The 24,098-nt window shown below is 32.6% G+C and overlaps 1 protein-coding gene across 1 annotated transcript in view; it reads left to right on the plus strand.

Moving 5' to 3' along the window:
* LOC134719280 (uncharacterized) overlaps positions 1-21,906 on the plus strand; it is a 77,957-nt gene extending 56,051 nt beyond the window's left edge. Inside the window, exons 10-19 of the mRNA XM_063582285.1 lie at positions 677-781; positions 9,733-9,825; positions 10,822-10,897; positions 12,161-12,409; positions 13,950-14,237; positions 15,105-15,440; positions 17,271-17,377; positions 17,794-19,002; positions 19,894-19,933; positions 21,563-21,906. Of these exons, the coding sequence (XP_063438355.1) occupies positions 677-781; positions 9,733-9,825; positions 10,822-10,897; positions 12,161-12,409; positions 13,950-14,237; positions 15,105-15,440; positions 17,271-17,377; positions 17,794-19,002; positions 19,894-19,933; positions 21,563-21,855 (2,796 nt within the window). The 3' untranslated portion in view covers positions 21,856-21,906. The remainder of the gene's footprint in view (positions 1-676; positions 782-9,732; positions 9,826-10,821; positions 10,898-12,160; positions 12,410-13,949; positions 14,238-15,104; positions 15,441-17,270; positions 17,378-17,793; positions 19,003-19,893; positions 19,934-21,562) is intronic.
* The last annotated feature ends 2,192 nt before the right edge of the window (positions 21,907-24,098 follow it).

A 24,098-nucleotide genomic window follows, 5' to 3' on the forward strand; every position in this document is an offset into this window, starting at 1 on the left:
AATACCGAGACATGTTTATAATATTTAAAAAAAACAACAAATACACTAATATAACGGGGGTCTCTCATTAAAAGTGTCGTCGTTATGGATCCAATAGTATACTCATTTGATGTATTTCTTCAAGGAATGACTGTTATATTTTTTCTGTCTTTGAATATATAACATAAAAACAGGAAAAAAGTGGAGCACACTGAATAACCCGTGTATATTACAATCATTTCTTGTATTTTGATTCTTAATTCCATTTTAAACTGGAGTAAAAAATGAAAAAAACGTTGATGACATCACGGTCACATGAAAGAAATATGTCTATGATCTTATAAACAAAACGGCGTCAGCCAACCAGAATACGCGTTATATACAAAATTAAATTATTAAACAATATTTTTTAACATGACAGTTCTGATTGAAGTGTTTACATCTAACTACAAAAATTCGTGTTTAATGTATTTTATTTTTGATCCAGAATATAAATACTTTTGCGACTAGATAGTTAATTTTGTTATGACCACTGACTTATGTCTTATGTGATATATAATTTTTTTAGCTATCAAGTAATAATGCCTATAACAGTTTATAACCAAAGTTGTACAATGTAACACAATTATATTGCATTTGGTTGATACTAATTACAACAGCATTGCCTTGATTGTCACATGGTTTGGTATGTTTATAGCAAGGAAGAACTGCGTTACATGTTGCTGCTCATTTTGGACATTTACAGATCACAAAGATGCTGATAGAAAAAGTTGGAATTAATCCGTTGGATGTGACTTATCAGGTAATATTTGATGATATATTACCTCCTGGAAAAATTATAAGCCTTTGTGAGGTATTATAGCATTTGGTTATATTTTATTTGTATCTAATTGTCAATAAAACTCGTATAATCTAAAATTCTATAATAAGATAACAAGAAGAGTAAGAATGTACCAAGACAACCAACCACCTTATTATTACACTAACTCACTACACCAAGTATACATCAAGTCAATAATCAAACACATGACTGTAAATATATAATACCAACAACCAACCACCTTATTACACTAACTCACTACACCAGGTAAACATCAAGTCACTAATCAAACACATGACGGTAAATATATAATACCAACAACCAACCACCTAATAACACTACCTCACTACACCAAGTATACATCAAGTCAATAATCAAACACATGACTGTAAATATATAATACCAACAACCAACCACCAAATTACACTAACTTACTACACCAAGTATACATCAAGACACTAATCAAACACATGACGGTAAATATATAATACCAACAACCAACCACCTAATTACACTAACTCACTACACCAAGTATACATCAAGTCAATAATCAAACATATGACGGTAAATATATAATACCAACAACCAACCACCTAATTACACTAACTCACTACACCAAGTATACATCAAGTCAATAATCAAACATATGACGGTAAATATATAATACCAACAACCAACCACCTAATTACACTAACTCACTACGCCAAGTATACATCAAGACACTAATCAAACACATGACGGTAAATATATAATACCAACAACCAACCACCAAATTACACTAACTTACTACACCAAGTATACATCAAGACACTAATCAAACACATGACGGTAAATATATAATACCAACAACCAACCACCTAATTACACTTACTCACTACACCAAGTATACATCAAGTCACTAATCAAACACATGATGGTAAATATATAATACCAACAACCAACCACCTTATTACACTAACTCACTTCACCAAGTATACATCAAGTCACTAATCAAACACATGACGGTAAATATATAATACCAACAACCAACCACCTTATTACACTAACTCACTACACCAAGTATACATCAAGTCAATAAGCAAACACATGACGGTAACTATATACTACCAACAACCAACCACCTAATTACACTAACTCACTACACCAAGTATACATCAAGTCAATAATCAAACACATGACGGTAAATATATAATACCAACAACCAACCCCCTAATTACACTAACTCACTACACCAAGTATACATCAAGTCAATAATCAAACACATGACTGTAAATATATAATACCAACAACCAACCACCTTATTACACTAACTCACTACACCAAGTATACATCAAGTCAATAATCAAACACATGACGGTAACTATATAATACCAACAACCAACCACTTAATTACACTAACTCACTACACCAAGTATACATCAAGTCAATAATCAAACACATGACGGTAAATATATAATACCAACAACCAACCCCCTAATTACACTAACTCACTACACCAAGTATACATCAAGTCAATAATCAAACACATGACTGTAAATATATAATACCAACAACCAACCACCTTATTACACTAACTCACTACACCAAGTATACATCAAGTCAATAATCAAACACATGACGGTAACTATATAATACCAACAACCAACCACCAAATTACACTATTTTACTACACCAAGTATACATCAAGACACTAATCAAACACATGACTGTAAATATATAATACCAACAACCAACCACCAAATTACACTAACTCACTACACCAAGTATACATCAAGACACTAATCAAACACATGACGGTAAATATATAATACCAACAACCAACCACCAAATTACACTAACTCACTACACCAAGTTTACATCAAGACACTAATCAAACACATGACGGTAAATATATAATACCAACAACCAACCACCTAATTACACTAACTTACTACACCAAGTATACATCAAGTCACTAATCAAACACATGACGGTAAATATATAATACCAACAACCAACCACCTAATTACACTAACTCACTACACCAAGTATACATCAAGTCAATAATCAAACACATGACTGTAAATATATAATACCAACAACCAACCACCAAATTACACTTACTCACTACACCAAGTATACATCAAGTCACTAATCAAACACATGACGGTAAATATATAATACCAACAACCAACCACCTAATTACACTAACTCACTACACCAAGAATACATCAAGTCACTTATCAAACATATGACGGTAAATATATAATACCAACAACCAACCACCTAATTACACTAACTCACTACACCAAGTATACATCAAGTCAATAATCAAACACATGACTGTAAATATATAATACCAACAACCAACCACCTAATTACACTAACTCACTACACCAAGTATACATCAAGTCAATAATCAAACACATGACGGTAAATATATAATACCAACAACCAACCACCTAATAACACTACCTCACTACACCAAGAATACATCAAGTCACTTATCAAACACATGACGGTAAATATATAATACCAACAACCAACCACCTAATTACACTACCTCACTACACCAAGTTTACATCAAGTCAATAATCAAACACATGACTGTAAATATATAATACCAACAACCAACCACCTAATTACACTAACTCACTACACCAAGTATACATCAAGTCAATAATCAAACATATGACGGTAAATATATAATACCAACAACCAACCACCTAATTACACTAACTCACTACACCAAGTTTACATCAAGTCAATAATCAAACACATGACTGTAAATATATAATACCAACAACCAACCACCTAATTACACTACTTCACTACACCAAGTATACATCAAGTCACTAATCAAACATATGACGGTAAATATATAAAACCAACAACCAACCACCTAATTAAACTACCTCACTACACCAAGTATACATAAAGTCACTAATCAAACATATGACGGTAAATATATAATACCAACAACCAACCACCTAATTACACTAACTCACTACACCAAGAATACATCAAGTCACTAATCAAACATATGACGGTTAATATATAATACCAACAACCAACCACCTAATTACACTAACTCACTACACCAAGTTTACATCAAGTCAATAATCAAACACATGACTGTACATATATAATACCAACAACCAACCACCTAATTACACTACCACACTACACCAAGTATACATCAAGTCAATAATCAAACATATGACGGTAAATATATAATACCAACAACCAACCACCTAATTACACTAACTCACTACACCAAGTTTACATCAAGTCAATAATCAAACACATGACGGTAAATATATAATACCAACAACCAACCACCTAATTACACTAACTCACTACACCAAGTATACATCAAGTCACTAATCAAACATATGACGGTAAATATATAAAACCAACAACCAACCACCTAATTAAACTACCTCACTACACCAAGTATACATAAAGTCACTAATCAAACATATGACGGTAAATATATAATACCAACAACCAACCACCTAATTACACTAACTCACTACACCAAGTATACATCAAGTCAATAATCAAACATATGACGGTAAATATATAATACCAACAACCAACCACCTAATTACACTAACTCACTACACCAAGAATACATCAAGTCACTAATCAAACATATGACGGTTAATATATAATACCAACAACCAACCACCTAATTACACTAACTCACTACACCAAGTATACATCAAGTCAATAATCAAACACATGACGGTAAATATATAATACCAACAACCAACCACCTAATTACACTAACTCACTACACCAAGGAACATCAGGTCAATAATCAAACACATGACGGTAAATATATAATACCAACAACCAACCACATAATTACACTAACTCACTACACCAAGTATAAATCAAGTCAATAATCAAACACATGACGGTAAATATATAATACCAACAACCAACCACCTAATTACACTAACTCACTACACCAAGTATACATCAAGTCAATAATCAAACACATGACGGTAAATATATAATACCAACAACCAACCCCCTAATTACACTAACTCACTACACCAAGTATACATCAAGTCAATAATCAAACACATGACTGTAAATATATAATACCAACAACCAACCACCAAATTACACTAACTTACTACACCAAGTATACATCAAGACACTAATCAAACACATGACTGTAAATATATAATACCAACAACCAACCACCAAATTACACTAACTCACTACACCAAGTATACATCAAGTCACTAATCAAACACATGACGGTAAATATATAATACCAACAACCAACCACCTAATTACACTAACTCACTACACCAAGTATACATCAAGTCAATAATCAAACACATGACTGTAAATATATAATACCAACAACCAACCACCTAATTACACTAACTCACTACACCAAGAATACATCAAGCACTTATCAAACATATGACGGTAAATATATAATACCAACAACCAACCACCTAATTACACTACCTCACTACACCAAGTTTACATCAAGTCAATAATCAAACACATGACTGTAAATATATAATACCAACAACCAACCACCTAATTACACTACCACACTACACCAAGTATACATCAAGTCAATAATCAAACATATGACGGTAAATATATAATACCAACAACCAACCACCTAATTACACTAACTCACTACACCAAGTTTACATCAAGTCAATAATCAAACACATGACTGTAAATATATAATACCAACAACCAACCACCTAATTACACTACTTCACTACACCAAGTATACATCAAGTCACTAATCAAACATATGACGGTAAATATATAAAACCAACAACCAACCACCTAATTAAACTACCTCACTACACCAAGTATACATCAAGTCACTAATCAAACATATGACGGTAAATATATAATACCAACAACCAACCACCTAATTACACTAACTCACTACACCAAGAATACATCAAGTCACTAATCAAACATATGACGGTTAATATATAATACCAACAACCAACCACCTAATTACACTAACTCACTACACCAAGTTTACATCAAGTCAATAATCAAACACATGACGGTAAATATATAATACCAACAACCAACCACCTAATTACACTAACTCACTTCACGAAGTATACATCAAGTCAATAATCAAACACATGACGGTAAATATATAATACCAACAACCAACCACCAAATTACACTAACTCACTACACCAAGTATACATCAAGTCAATAATCAAACACATGACGGTAAATATATAATACCAACAACCAACCACCTAATTACACTAACTCACTACACCAAGGAACATCAGGTCAATAATCAAACACATGACGGTAAATATATAATACCAACAACCAACCACCTAATTACACTAACTCACTACACCAAGGAACATCAAGTCAATAATCAAACACATGACGGTAAATATATAATACCAACAACCAACCACCTAATTACACTACTTCACTACACCAAATATACATCAAGTCAATAATCAAACACATGACGGTAATTATATAATACCAACAACCAACCACCTAATTACACTAACTCACTACACCAAGGAACATCATGTCAATAATCAAACACATGACGGTAAATATATAATACCAACAACCAACCACCTAATAACACTACCTCACTACACCAAGTATACATCAAGTCAATAATCAAACACATGACGGTAAATATATAATACCAACAACCAACCACCTTATTATACTAACTCACTACACCAAGTATACATCAAGTCAATAATCAAACACATGACGGTAAATATATAATACCAACAACCAACCACCTAATTACACTAACTCACTACACCAAGTATACATCAAGTCAATAATCAAACACATGACGGTAAATATATAATACCAACAACCAACCACCTAATTACACTAACTCACTACACCAAGTATACATCAAGTCAATAATCAAACACATGACGGTAAATATATAATACCAACAACCAACCACCTTATTATACTAACTCACTACACCAAGTATACATCAAGTCAATAATCAAACACATGACGGTAAATATATAATACCAACAACCAACCACCTAATTACACTAACTCACTACACCAAGTATACATCAAGTCAATAATCAAACACATGACGGTAAATATATAATACCAACAACCAACCACCTTATTATACTAACTCACTACACCAAGTATACATCAAGTCAATAATCAAACACATGGCGGTACATATATAATACCAACAACCAACCACCTTATTACACTTACTCACTTCACGTGACGGTAAATATATAATACCAACAACCAACCACCTAATTACACTCAGTCTTTGTAAGAACTCCCTCACTTGTCGTTTCTTTGATTATATTTTCTGCCAATTTTCCCTAATATAATTTTTTTAGCACCGTATTATTCAATTCTATTTTTTTTTGCCTATTTTAATTTATCTTTTTTTTTTTACCTTAATCCGATTTTTTTACCCATTTTTATCTTATTTATATCTATGTTATAATCATCAAGACCTTCAGATATGTGATGTTAAATCACGAAGTAACAATTTACTCGAAGTCTGTCTACTCTTACAGCGTCATCTTACACAAACATTTCTTACTGAATTTCAATGTGTATTTCATTTGATCCTCTTTATACACTTTATACACCTTTTCTACGCACTAACATTGTATGCCAACGACAGAGAAAAGACAGGAGATTGATGTTTAAAACAAATGATAGAACTAACAACGTGTTTATCTCTGTTTGCTGTTAATGTTGATCTCCTTGATATAACCAATTAACAACGTTTGATGGCAATTCAATTTTTAAACGACATTGTAAAAAGGGTTTTGATTGGGGTTTTATAAATTGTATCGTTTAACGTTTTTGTCCACATATGAATCAGACCGTTGGTTTTCCTGTTTGAATTGTTTTACACTAGTCATTTGGGCCATTTATAGCTTGATTGTCGGCTCTTCGTTGGAGGTCTTACTTTTACCTATTACTGTTTCGATTTAAAAAATAATTTTAAAAAAATACCTTTAAAATCAGTAATAGTTAGGAGTTCAAACATTGAGAAATGCGGAGATTTTTATTAGATATACGTTGTTCCGTGTCAACTTTAAATTGTTCTTTAAACAAACAAATAACAAGACGGGTGACGTATACAGTGCAGCAAATGCTTACCCTTCTGGAGCACATGTTTCACTTCCGGTTTTAAGTGGAGTTCGTGTTGTTTCTTGTTGATTATCTATAACTGTCGATGTAAATGTCCTTTGATTTTGTGAGTCTTTGTTTACTTCTTTGTTTTGATTTTTATTTTCTATAAACAAAGGTATTGATTATTTTCCTTGTAGTTTTCAATCGTTTCCGTGATATATTAATAAAGACATATAATTCCACTTAAAGGGGGACCCGGAACTATTCTACTGCGTCTAATTTTACGCATGAATTACCATGCACACGAAAGAAAAAGTTTGTGTTTTTTTTTTTTATTTCTAATGAAGGTGCTCAAAATGACATTTCACCAAATTTCACAATTTTCCCGGCAAAATATAGGTTTTAAGGCTAAATATTTTCGTTTTCCTTATCGGTGACCTATATTTTTTATTTGCTTAATCTTTGAATCTATATTATCCATGATATTACAGCTTTTTATACTACAGTTTTGAACCAAGTGTCACAGACAGTTTTTTTTATATTCCAATAAAAATTTATGTCAACACTTTTTACATACCTGATCACAAGTAAAATTTTGATCTTAAATGGTCCGGGACCCCTATCATCTCCGACCAATTTGATTCACTCTCTGTAAAGATTAAAATAACCAACAATACGGCCTTTCTGACGGAAACTTTGAATAGGCCCGAGCCAACTTAAAAAGAAACTTGTAATGACATGAGCAACACGACGGGTGCCACATGTGGAGTAGGATCTGCTAACCCTTCCGGAGCACCTGAGATTACCGCCAGTTTATGGTGGGGTTCGTATTGCTTATTCTTTAGTTTTCTATGTTATGTCAGGTGTACTATTGGTTGTCTGTTTGTCTCTTTCATGTTTAGCCATGGCGTTGTCAGTTTAGTTACAATTTATGTGGTTGACTGTCCCTCTGGTATCTTTCTCCCCTCTTTTTTAACACAATAAATGAATACATTGCTATAATTGATAGACATCATGTCAGTTTTTGGCTATGCTAGAAATCATTACAAGACTTCAGTTTCAAAATAACAAGCCATTAATAACACTAGTATACATTGATAGGGGATTAATAAAGGATCAAATAGAGCACAAATAAAATATAGGTCAATGTGCTTGTTTTCGAGATATTAGCCATTGAAATTATGTTGGTTAAATGTTCTCTATTTATTTTTCATAGCTTTATCACGGACAAATTAAAGTTTTCAAAAATAATTAAAAAAAAAAAAACATTTTTAAATTTAAAACTTTTACAGAATACTTATAAAATGTATAATTACACATGTAAAAGATTTATAAAACGAAAAACGGGTGTCAATGGGCAAAAGATCCAACGTTAAGTTAAATGTGTCATTATTTAGTTTCAAACAGAAGATATATACATATTCGAGCAGCGACCAAAACAACAACTTGTCTGCGATATGACAAAGCAACTAATGAGATTCTATACTTTATATAAAATAAGTTTAAACTTGTTGTTGAGATACCTATTCTTCATTTTGTCTCGTTCATTCGTTGACGAAAAGACAAAATACAAACAGCAACAGACAACAGCATTTAAAGTAAAAATAAAACAGTCAATAACAAATAACGAATGCAACCAACAGAAACTTTAGACACAATGTAAAGAATCAAAGACATGCTTAATATCAGGTACTAGCAGCAACCAATAAAAACAAAGAGTAATCAATGCTTTATTTGTACTTAACATGTGGTAAACAAAACAATACTCAAATATATGTTAAGGAACATATGTATACTGTTGGAATGTGTTATAGGATGAAACTCCTTACCAGCTGGCAGCAGAAAATGACATACAAGATTCTACAGAAAAAAGACAAGAAAAAGATGAAATAATGAACTATCTCAAGGTACATGTTCTGCTTTATTAAATGGTAGATAACGATCACAAAAGTATACAGACCATATCAATCATTAAACAAAACAAACACGGAACAGAGAGGAGTGATATTTTTGGTTATGTGATTTTGTAGTATTGTCTTATTAAACGGCAGATAACGACCACAAACGTGTCGAAAGTATATATAGAGTATATATAGAGAATATGTTAGTAGACATGTCATTCATTTAAGTAATACGAAATTCAAACATATCAATGTGATATTGTTTGTCATGTGACTTTGTAGTATTGTAATCAATTAATGTTTGGTTAGATGTCGCATTCACCAAAATCATGAACACATCTTTCTAAAAATTATTGTATCTAGAAATTATTTTGTCGATCAACCCTTGGTTCATTCGATAATTTGTCAGGCTCGTCAAATATTTTGTTTGCATTATTAAGTTTGATAAGAAGATCTTTATTATTGGTATCTAAATGAACTCAAACATATTTTTACAGCTTGATAAACTATTACCATAAGTGTGTCTATGTTTAAAGTTTAGAACACAAATAAAACACGAGTTTAAAACACTCAGTGACAATATATTTTTAGCATCAATATGAAAATAACTTTGTGTTTTTAATGTTTTTGTACAATTAAACGATAACAAAGCAATGGTTTAAAATTATATCATAATATTGAGATAATATGACTGTGTGCATCATAATGAGTTCTGCTCTATTTGTAAAAATGACATGTTTAATTTTGTTGGAATAATAGTTAGACTTTAAGTTCATGTTATAAGTTACGGTAATAATGATGGACTTCAGCCAATGCTAACTCAATGAACATTGTTTTAGTCAACACTATGCATTGCTTGCAAGTGAGCAACTCATACATATTATATCATTTAGTTACATACCCAATTTAATATTTTTACAAGTACATTTCATGTTGTAGAATGTCATGTTAACAGAAAACATACCCAATTTAATATTTTTACAAGTACATTTCATGTTGTAGAATGTCATGTTAACAGAAAAGCAAAAAGTCAGCCCAAAAGTCCTACAGCGGCAGGGTCTATTACAAGTCCCAACAGGTTTGATTGTTTATATAATAAATAAGATATGTGTGATCTATGAAACTGTAACTCACTGTTAATGATTCAGGATTAAGTAACTGGTTTGATACACTTTAATGTTATGTTGAATGTATATAGGATGTCATTTATGTCTGATAGTCAATTGGATTTTGGTTATACTGTCATTTGTGTTAATATATAAATTGAACGGAGCATGGAATATTTTGTAATACACTTTTCCGCTGTATTGTTTTTTTTAACTTTTGACCTATAATATTACTATTTATTGAAAAAATTCTGAAACAACTTCTTATTTGATTATGGTAAAATGTTCATGTGGTTGGATTTGCTTTTTACGTGTCACAATTTCTTTGCGAAGTGATGGTTGATTTTCGATTTGAAGTGTTGCAATTAAAAAATCTGTCACTTTTTGTTCAAGGCTCAAGATTTTACATACGCTATACACTATAAACTTATAATGGTATCGGTAAGATATTTTTATGCATTCACTGTTTTCAAGCTATATGGTTCTTTTCTATAAAGACCTACCAAACATCGTTAAAGACAAGATGAACACAGCGAATTAAATAATTCAATGCGTCTGAATCGCTTTTCTGGATTTACCTTTCTCAGAAATACTCGAAGTCGAATATTCGTTTAGCAGTTATGAATGAACATACAACTTTATAAATTGCAAGCGTCCATAGCACTTTTCTGGATTTCTGTTTTTTCATGACGGTTCAAAACTGAATATGCAAAAGCAAAAAATGGATATAACCTAAATCTTTTTAAAAGCTGTATGATCCTATGCTGTATATTGAAATGAACTTGATAAGATATATGCTTTCGAAGCGCTTTTCTAGATTAACTTCAACGCCAACAATTTAAAAGCCTAAGACTAAACAGTAACATAAACACGATTTAATCTAAATGACTAAAAGGAATTAAAACATAAAAAAACAAATCAATCAAAGTCAACTTAGCACACAATTTAGATAGAGTAAGTCAAAGATTTATGTAAGATTTGATCTAAAAGTATATGGTATTGATGTGTACTGTATACATGTGACATATATACAACTGTCCGTCAATTATTTAAAATCTCAGTTTACTTGACAAAATTTGTTTCCAATGTGTAACATTGATAAACGGTTAAGGTTTTCTCAGATTCGTTTGTAGCTTTTTGTCCATACTGGCTTTTCTTTTTATGTCCAAATAAAAACTTTAAAATTGAAGTCTATATTTAATAATTTTTTATTGTTTTCGGCTTTGATATTACAGGCCCTAAGGAAGATATACAGATCTTCTCTGATAAGGAATTCAAAGATCTGTTAATGAGCGGGGCGTACAGATGTTTCTGGAACAGAATATTTTTAACTGGTCCATTTGGTGTGGGGAAAACTAGTTTAGCCAAAATTTTGGTTGGAGACGAGGCTCCAGAAGAACGGCAATCTACAGATGGTATCTGGATTTACCTGGGGAGGGCTGGAATGGACATAAAAGAACGTTGTTGGATATTCTTAAAGCATGGTAATTACTAATTATCAAATATGCAAAAGCAATTCACTGATTTCATTGAAACATAGTAATGTGTGGAGTTCGAGGCGTATTTGTGATAATGGAGTTATTATTTCAGTACACATTTGCCTGGTTGAAACATAATCGAAAGTTTGTGGCTGTAGTGATGTTGTAGTTAAACCAAACCAAATTTTGGCTGGAACAAATGATACGAAGATGATTACATGAATATTATATGATTCAAATCTTCCTTTCTCTATGAACATTATAATACTTGCTATTTAAGTCTGCTTTCTATTTCACCATCTGGGACCTTTAGATTGCACAGAAATAAAGACGTATTATACAATTAATGCTGTTTTTTAACATAAAAACGACTTTTGATATAGACACAAAGTTATTCAATTTCAATAAGATATACTTGCATACAAATGGTATTGACACATTTCTAATTTGAAGTTCATACTAGGTAAAGTCCCTTTTAATGAAAATAGGTTGTATTCGTTGGATTAAACTTGTAGAAATAGTTATCATAGCGAGTTGTGCTTTGCGATCTTAAATACATAAACAAGGATTGCAGTAATGAAAATTAAATTGAATAACAAAACAGACCACAACAACTACAATCACTCACCTCCCCGGAAAAAAACACCAACAGATAAACACCACTTTACAACAGCACATTCTTTAAATAGGTCGCCAAGGTTCAGGCACAAACCACAAAGTCAAACCCGTGTTACCCATGTCCTATTTGCATCGTAAGATAAAAACTACTTCCTATAGATTCTATACCAAAAAGTGAAAAAGTAAAATCACAACAATACTGAACTCCGAGTAGAATTCAATCAAAAAGACCCTAATCACATGACAAAACACATCAACAACTCTCATATTCCTGACTTGGTACAGAGATTTTCAAATTTAAAAAATGGATTGAACCTGTTTACATGTTGCAAACCTCACAAAGTTTGACGATCAATTTCGAAAAAAAACATTGTTTTTGATCAAAAGATTATTCATTATAGGATTGAACACATTTTTTATAGATCTGTAAACCGGGGCAAGTAACTCACAAACTGAATAAAAGCCCGAAGGACTTTCATGTAACGTTTGTGAGTAAGAGCCCCGGTTAGTTATTTCCCGAATTTGAAGTGTACGAGTAACGAAATAATCTTTCGTTTGAAAGATGTCCTTCGTATGACGTCGTATTATGCATGACATAAATTCGCCAAATCATTCGTGAAATTTCCCGGAATTTTATATGAATTTAAATTTTATGTAGTTTTTAGGCATTCATTCTTTTATGTTTTATATGCATTAAAATAGAAACATGTCAACATTTATGTGGTTTGTTTTTCAATCTCAATTTGCTGAAAATCCCAAGATCCCTGCGTGTATGTGCATTGCGCATGAATAGCTTACAGTGATGTTTATGAAAGTAGTTTCGGAAACATGTTTTTTTGAAGTGTACACCAAGGGTAATGTAATTGGCCAATCCCGTTCAAGTATTTATAGATATGCAATTCATATAAGAATTATTATTCATTAAAAGGAACCATATTGAACGCAACAGTTCAAAGTTTGCTTAGGAGTAAAGAAATGACAGCTACAGTAGGTACTGTTAAATCAGTTGATGACAAAGAAGATACAAGTGAACCAAGCGAGGACAAGAAGAATCAAGATCGTGTAACACCTATTCAGGATGCAGTAAAACATAGCGGGAACTTGTCAAAACCAGGTGCTCTTAAATCTCAGGACAATATTCAACAGGCTGTCAAAAAGAAGTCAAAATTCAAGGCTTTTCTCGATCTCCCAAATCGAATACAGAAAGCATTTAAGGGTACATTTATATTATCATACTGTTGAAATGTGCAAATAAATTAATCGTATTTATTCTGTAAGTTTCGAATCTTTGGAAACAATGGTTTTTAGTAAAATGTATTTAAATATTTTTTTTATTTATAATATTTTTTTAGACACAAAACTTTGAATTTTTCGAAAAACTAAGAAGTTACTTATTCCAGGCATATATTACCTTAGCTGTAATTGGCGCAACTTTTTGGAATTTTGGATCCTTAATGCTTTTCAACTTTGCATTTGTTTGATTTATGACTATTTTGATATGAGCGTCACTGATGAGTCTTATGTAGACGAAACGCGCGTCTGGCGTACTAAATTATAATCCTGGTACCTTTGATAACTATTTGTTTAGATTGCCACTTTTTAATATCTGCCCTGTCAATTTGTATGGTTAAACAAACGTAACTAAAAACCATTGTTTCAATTTCTGTTCGATTGAACATTTTTTTTTATAATTAGATCAGATGATTATGACAAGAGCCAGGGAAGTAAAGTATCACCGACACTATTCAAATGGCATACATGTTTAATATGATACGATATCATGTATAACAAATACACAATTATGCCTTTATAGTATACATGTATTGCCTAGAACACATGAACGTTTTGAGTATATATGTACTCCCAATGACACAATCGTGTTCCAAAACGTAAAACGACAGACGTTGTAGGTGTGAGCTCACGTTACACAAAAACGTAAACCAACAGACGTGTGAGGCGTGAGATCATGTTAGACAAAAACGTATCTGCAAATACACACATAACATCTTTGTTGAAAGTTGAATGATTTTTATGTGATTTTAAAATTATTACTTCCTTTAAATAGTAAAACGTTATTTTAAAGGTAAAACGCCTCCCTCACATATCGAAACTGCAAATGATAGACGTGCACAGATGGACGAAACGAAGAGAGACGAATACTTGACTGGCATAGATATGTCAGAAGAGGAAATAATCAAGCTTGTCCGTTCTCAATGTACTCTAGGGCAGTACGAAATGGTAATAGTACCTATAGACCTGTGGGATTTTGGTGGTCAGAAAATCTACCATTTGACTCACCAACTTTTCATTACAAGCCGGGGTACATTTCTGTTGATCTTTAACGGTAGCAGAGATATACACGAAGACATACCAGATTATACCGAACTCCCCGGATGTCAGGGGCAAAGAAACACAGCAGGTACATAAATATTTATAATTGGAAGATATGGTCCATTTTCTTCAAACAAAATATTGTCCCGTCACGTACAAATAGTAAATTGCCCATTAACATACCAAGTATATATGTTCCATGTTTACATGGATAACACATAGTGATATGTATATATTTATAATGTATTTACATCTACCTTCTAGAACCGTAGTACATGTATTGCGACATTAAAAGTCTGTTTGGTCAATATGACGGTCCTATACCCATCATTATGTCAAACATAGTTAGTTGCATATGTCAACATAAATGCGAGTAAAACAAATTATCTTTAACTACAAACTGATTGATTGTATTTACTTCAGAGTTCAGTATTTTTGTCGATTAAAGTAATGAATAGTAAATTGCAAGACCAAAACTCCCTATTAGGGTTTTTTTCAACTGCCATAAAGGAATGGTCTCTCAAATGTCGACTCCATTTCGTCAGCTGAGTTTGATCAAAAATGGATTGCATGATCTTACGGAGCTGTTGAAAATAAAGTATTGCCTTGAAATGATTATTTAAATCATTTGTCATAATGTGTTAAGGCATTGTAATGCTGGTGACCATTCAACAAAGGAAATATGATTTTGTCTTGAAAGACCCTTATATTATTTTTTCCTGTGCTAAACAAATTTATTGTTCACAAGGTTTCATAAAAAACTTACTTTAGCTACGTGTGAGCATTGAGTATACACAAATTACAAATAACAAGTTGATGATAATTCACCTCGCACATGTTTACTGTAAGTTTGATCAAAGAATACAATGATGTGTCCTGCACAACACACATGACATGAAATAAAATTGATCAGCTCCCACTGTAGAAAACTGATAAAGGGTCTAAAACTCTCTGAATATATTTGTATAGGCTACTACAACAACTTAGAAGGCTAAATAGAAGTGAAGACCCATATTTTGAAAACAGCCATACTGACTATTTTTTTTTTGAATTTGAACAGAGCTGATTATAACCTATCCCGATTTCACACATTTGCGTATAGACTGGCGTTCACCAGACGTACAGAGAAAATTGACAAAATCCGTATACGATAGGTGCGAGCCAGAAGAACGTTAAGCAATCGTTAAACGCGTGTTGCATAAGTTTGTAGTACGTCAGAATGCATAGGTATACGCTTGGCGAACGCTATGACCATGATGACACTGTGAAATGTTTATGCGGCACAAACAATTTCATCAAGCTCAAGCGTTTGTCAAGCGTATACTTGTACGCTACACGCGCGTTATGCATACACTACAAGCTTGTGGAAACGCCACAGATAAGTTTTAGATACGTTTAGAGCACCTTGTATACGCTCTAAGATCGTTCGACTTTAACTCAAACGTATGCGGGTGTTTGTTCAAACACCCCATAATCAAACCTCCTACACAAGCCGGAAGCACGGATTATACGACCGGAAAGCGTCATAAGTACGTTTAATAGACTTTTTTCCTTCGTATCGTGCATTCCATCAACGTTACACAAACGCCAGACATACGTTACTTGAACTCCCGGTATGCTTAGGTACGCTTCTCGCACGCCCAATTCACGCTTAAAATATCGTTGTGCATGATACAGTTATGATCGACAGGGTGAATGCCTCCAAAATTACAAGCGTATTTAAAGAGTACATGATATTTTACCACGCCTGGCGTACGTCGGAGATATACGCTGATGTATGACACCGGTTATCTTTAAATGGAATGAACATATTTCAGAAGTTTTAACATTATTTTGCATATTAATTTTATATAGTTCAATATAGATTTGTACTTTCAATATATATATATATATATATGAATGAATGTCTTTTTTGTAGTATATCTAATCCATTGGGTCAATTCCGTCCTCACGTATTGCAAGTCTTTTGTAAACAATGCGTACCCGAAAATTGTATGTGTGGCAACCCACAAAGATCTGGTCAAAGTACGTACTATAATGATTTTAACTGTAATCTTTTTAATCTCATTGTCATCTGCTGTTTAAAGAGGTAAACTCTCTCTGTGTTTTTATTAACTTGAAATCCTGTTTACAGTAAATTGAAATAGTTGTGTCGTGGGTGGCGTGTCCATGAACCAATTCCTTCAAAACAATGATAGAATAAACCTGTAATTATTGAAATAACATACGATTATGCATAATCAGTATACACAACTAGCAAGTTGTTACAAAATGCTGATCTATACAAGATATATAGTCCCCTTTAGACAACGGTATTAGTAAGTGTGGCTAGTCTTTGTTCATTGCTAATGATTAAGGTATATAATTGGGTGATATATAAGACCATAGATTCTGCAATAACTCGGCTTTTTATACAACATTATGATCTATGTTTATTTTAGGGTGATGTTGAAGAACAGAGAACTTCATTAGAAAACTCAATCGAAGATCTCTTTCAAAACCATGGAGGAAAAAAACATCTTCAATATAAAACACTTATCTTTGTTAATGCAAGAAACAAGGAAGACGATGAAATAGCCACATTAAAGAATTTGTTAGTAGACGTTGCATTAGACCATCCTCGCTGTGGGGAACTGATGCCAACCAAGTTTGTTCCCCTGGAACTTCAACTAGCAAGAAAAGTAGAGGAAAACAAGAAAATACTAACAATGGATGAACTGAATGATATGAACAAACAAAACGAAAAAATGGCTTTGACCCCTACTCAGATTAAAACCTTTCTGAAGGTCAACCATTCTCTGGGAAAACTTATCTACTTTGATGAAGCTGGCCTTAGAGGTAACGTTATAATAGATCCTGTGTTTTTGGTGGATGTATTGCGTTCCATTGTCACGGATGACCAGTTTTGGCCAGATAATCTCAAAGAAATCTTAAAAGCTCTAAAAGAAAGCGGAAAATTGCTGAAACAGGACTTATATGAAATATGGAAGCAAGACTGTTTCCGTGAGATCTCAACACATAAAGATTACATAGTAGACATGCTAGTTCATTTGGACATAATGTGTAGACCGAGGGACGATGAAGATGGATCAGACTTGTTCTTGGTGCCATGTATGATTAGTACCAAACGAGAAGACAGCCAACAGATAGACCATGACAGAAGCATCCATCTGGCTTATAGATTTAAGGAGGAGGTAGTACCACCTGCTGTTTTGTACAGATTCATTGCCACCTTCATATCAATATGGAAGTTACGCGTTAGTGCCAAATCCAGTCGGCTGATGATCTTTACAGACAGTGCTGATGTAAAAATAGACGGGGACCATGATATGAGATTTGACATTCAGGGAAACAGATTCATAGTTACGCTTTCGCATACAGAAAAGAACATCTCCATTGTACCATCCATTGCATCTACAGCACAGGAATGCCTTACACATGCCATCACAAACATTTCCAATTTCTATTTCTCAGTTTCAGAGGATTCTACTTGTAATAGAGATTTACCGTTTACCATTCAGATTGGTATTCCTTGTGGAACAGAACTTTGCTTTTTTGACCACACATTGTCATCAAAGAAAGAATGGAAATGCCCGGATCACAATATAAAACACAAAACTAATATTGTGTCTATTTGGTTTGCAGACAAGGTATATGCTTTCTTTATAATTTATGAAAGTTTTGCTGTTAGATTATTTGAAGATAGTTATGCACAAATATACATAAGCCTAAACAGTAAATTTAATTAGGAATTGAATGCTTCTTTTTGTAAATTGGTTTGGTTGTTAAAGTGTTAAAGTGATTTCTAAATATGGGTGCACGGTCAACGCTTTTACAACCCTATAGAATAAATAAATAAAGCGTTTTGTACGTATATTATAAGCTTTACTAGGATCGTGCAAAACACTGGTTAGTGTACTATTGTTTGTCTGTTTTTCCTTTAGCTATGTCGTTGTCAGGTTTTTTTCGACTTATAAATTTGAATGTCCTTTGGAAATTTTCGCATCAAGCTAGTGATTATACGGAAACATAATAGTGGTGTAATAATTTATGTATTCGAAAACAGTTTCATAAACTGTTTGCATGGTGTGGTCTGTTTATTGTATACTATGAACAGTAGGTGAACCAGATTTAGTTTGTGGAATGATTGGCACGTGTACATTCAGGCATGATTTAGTTGAAATTGACACTTTTTTTCTTGGTTAATTTGATACTTGAGGTAGAACTCAATATGTAGGGCTATGATATTTTTGCAGGCGAGATATTTCAGACTATACACTCTTGTTTATAATAATGACAGGGCAGTTGTTACACCTGGAGCAGAATCTGCTAACCCTTCGTGAGCACCAGAGAAAATCGATTATTTGTTAGATTTGTCGGAGTTTTGTCGTTGTTTGTTACATGGATCCCTACATATCTTCCGCCCATTTTGTTTTCAATAAACCAAATTCCCCCATACTAAAACAAGATTTGTACCTCCTTCAGATAACTGTGAAGACATTGTCTCTGTAATTAATAGTTTTATGACTCCTATCTTACAGTTACCTACAAAGGACGACAGATGCCCTCGGGATTGTTCTGGTAAGAATTATAAGTTATATTTTACAATTCCTCAACTCCTGTCAATATAAGAGAATTATAATCTGATAAGCATCAATGAAACTAGACACGATGTGCATTGACGTAATACGATTGTTGATAGTTAAAAAAATCAATCTTACCAATATTTGAAGAACATTAATATTAAATAAGAAACTAATGGTTAACTGATTTTATGTTAAGTTCACTCCCTTTTTGAAATAAAAAATCCTTCAATTGCAATCTCTTCAAGGTCGTATTCACCAATACGAGAGTATATAATATGAGACTCTCCGTGCCAATTACGATCAGTTAATATTATCTACAAGACTACAAAACTTAGAATTGGGTTGGAAATTATTATCTCTACTCTTTTTGGATTTTTTTGCCGAACTTTTGTGGTACAGCTAGAGTGAAATAATTAATAGCAATGCCGATCAGCCAAAACGATCAGGAATTAAGTCGTCCAGGCTAAAAGTATAAGTCAGCTTTCAATTGGTTTTATACCCTAAATGAGCATTTTTTTTATTATTCTGATCGGCTCGATAAATATGTAAGGAGCAGGGAAAAACTTATGATCTTGAAACTATATTTGATAACAGAATCTTAGTTTATAAACAACTAGAACACATCCGCGATATCGTGGGCATCAAGAGCTGTTGAGATTTTGTGTCTGGAGAATTTCAGCAAAAGATTTCATATCTGGAGAATTTCAGAAATTATATCAAAATTCATAGGTACTTGGAAACAGTTTAAGCCCTCTCCCTTGTTTCCAAAGTCCTTTATTTTTTTCTGTTAACTTTCATTATTTTCGCCTTTCTGTATACTATTTTCGCGTTTCTGTATACTTTGAAAATACATATTAACTATCAATCTAAAGTTTCTTCTCCATTGCGATCACTGCAATATTACAAAGATAGTCTCTATATATAATAGTAGTACATTTATCATAGTATACATGCAGATAAATACAAAAATGATTGTCCTGAACCTGTCCGAGTACTTACGAAAATAATGTGCAAGTTAAAACCGAGGTATAATGGTAATGGTTCTTACAATTTAAAAACCACGATATGAACAACGGTCTGATTGGTTTGTTAATTTATCATTTGTGTTATCGATCATACGATTGGTTCTCAATATTACATCCGGAAGTCACAAATGACATAAAAGTGGGTTTGTTAACGGAAACCATATTCGGACACCTTATTTTTCGTTTTTCCCCCAAAATAACCCCAACTGAATAGTCATAAGAATGGATGACAAATGCGACTATGCATAGTACCTATATGACACAGAGGCATGATGATTAATGTATTGTGGAAAAGAGAGAAGCGACACAAACAATGAGGTCTTCTCGTTTAATAGTATAGACAATCAACAATACAAGATTTTAACTCATGCAATTCCATTGAAATAGATATATTTGTAATGCATTAGTGTAATCTGATGTGAAAATGTGATATAAACAATAATGGCAAATAATTTGTAATAACGGAATATAGTTTAGTTGTAATTAGAAGGTAGTATACACACTTAAAGTTATGCAGGGGTTCTGTCGATCAAAAGAGAACATAAAAAACATAATTCTTGTAACAGTTATACTGTTAACTTGAGTTAATTTGTTTACAGGCTTAGACAAGGTATGGTTAGACCGCCAGCCCGAGGACAAACACTTGGGAAGATTAGCATCTAAACTAACACACGAAGACACAAGGACAATATATATGTTGATAAAGGAAAAAGAACCAGCCCTGCAATGGGACATTATTAACGAATCAAACAAGCGAGAAGGGTTTAATATAAAACTTAACGCGCTTTATGATTGGAAGAAAAGTTCTAAATATGCTTCATTTAAGCAGCTACAGAATAGTTTGGAAGAGGCAAAAATTGACATTCACAAACTATGCCAGGTATACATTTGATATTTACTGTCCACCATGCTGTGATTCATTATTCTCACAATTTTCCAGAAAACTTTGGAAAATGATTTGAAATTGTGAATCCGTATATTCAAACTCTACTTTATACTACTGCAACTCTGTGCTTATACTCATCGGTTCTGGTGTAAAATTCTCAAAGTGCAAGTATAACTGTTGTTATTTTGACATTTTGAAATAAGTCTATTGTGATGACATTATATATGGATTGTATGAAGCCACTCAAGTACCAAGTTAGGAATATGACCCTTGTTTTCCATTCATTTGCAGTGTTTAAACATTTTACAATACTTTCTGATTTGATATGTCCCTGAAGTTCAGTATTCTTGTTATTTTACATTTTCATGAAATCAGTTTCTGCCTTGATGCCGTCGCATAAACCCATTGTTTACGTTTATATTTCCTGTCCGTTAAGATATTTGGCTCTGGTAACGAAGATTGAAGTGTATCATTAACTATTTCATTCTGTTTTGATCAATAGTCTACAGACAGGTTGTTTGAATCTTTATTATTTCAAGACTATTATGTAGGGCTATTATCCACGTGATTTATTTGATACTACAGTGTTTATGTTGTTAAGATAATATAAAACATGCTGTTAGATTGGCATTGTCTTAATTTGACATTCAGTATGATTCAAATAAATTGATAACCCACAAAAATATTGTATAGACTTAAGTAACATGAATCAATAAATATATAACACGGTAGCTCTCTATTTGATACCACATATATCGAATTGATAAATATATAGACTGGAGTCTTTCTATTTGATACTTTACACTGAATAATCCATAATTATATTGTATATAAACAAGAGACACGAATCGACAAAAATATAGCATGGAGTCCTTCTATGTGATACTTCACACTGAATAATCCATAATTATATTGTATATAATCAAGGCACATGAATCGACAAAAATATGACATGGAGGCTTTCCATGTGATACTTCACACTGAATAATCCATAATTATATTGTATATAAACAAGAGACACGAATCGACAAAAATATAGCATGGAGTCCTTCTATGTGATACTTCACACTGAATAATCCATAATTATATTGTATATAATCAAGGCACACGAATCGACAAAAATATGACATGGAGGCTTTCCATGTGATACTTCACACTAAATAATCCATAATTATATTGTATATAATCAAGTGACACGGATAGACAAAAATATGACATGGAGGCTTTCTATGTGATACTTTACACTGTATAATCTTCAATTATATTGTATATAATCAAGGGACACGAATCGACAAAAATATAACATGGAGACTTTCTATGTTATACGTTACACTGAATAATTCATAATCATATTATATAGATTTGCGTGACATGTTTCGACAACTACACAGCCGGGTTGCTCTCTATGTAGTACCATAGTTTAATATAATAGATATACAAATACATCAACCGAAAAAATCTTTTTATTTATCAGATGAGATAAACATTGATGATATGGGAATAACACATCTCTCGGTTATCTTTAAAACATTGATTACACGGTGGGTATGGTTGTCCTGCGAGAGAACGTACTGTTGAATTGTTTTATGTAATATCTATTTAACGTGGCTCAGTACTTAAACATTCCGTCAATGTGTTTGTATTGTCTTTCATTGTTTGCTTGTGTGTTTTGTATATGCAACTTTTTGTGTTTCATTGGTTCTTACAACGTGACTCTATACATTAAAAGGTCCCTTTCATTATGATATATTTATATTATGAATTACACAATACGTTGAACCACAAACGTCAAAATTACTCAATCGCGTAGTGAAATGAACTATTTGTGGATTCTTATAAATTCTATATAACTTTTGGACTATTTTAAATCTCATTGCATATGTGAAATTTTAAAATTGTTTGTATATACATTGAACGACAAATATATGTGACGTATACATTTTTTGACGTCAGACACGCAAATCATTGAATGTGGTTGTAGATGTTTTTGTGTTCTGTTAAATTGTTCTTTTTAAAATTTTTACACGACGATGAGTGTTGTACCCATATTTTTACTATTTTATTTATTATGTCTGTGTAGTTCACGCATCATTGGAAACATAACGGAATTTGATGAGACTGTCATCAAAGTGAGAGGATTAGCGGTATACAACCAGGTTTAATCCACCATTTCCTACATTTGAAATGTCTGTTCCAAGTCAGGAATATGTCAATTATTGTCCATTCGTTTTTGATGTGTTTTTTTATTT

Source organism: Mytilus trossulus, chromosome 5, assembly GCF_036588685.1.
Source record: "Mytilus trossulus isolate FHL-02 chromosome 5, PNRI_Mtr1.1.1.hap1, whole genome shotgun sequence".
In the NCBI taxonomy this organism is placed as follows: domain Eukaryota; kingdom Metazoa; phylum Mollusca; class Bivalvia; order Mytilida; family Mytilidae; genus Mytilus; species Mytilus trossulus.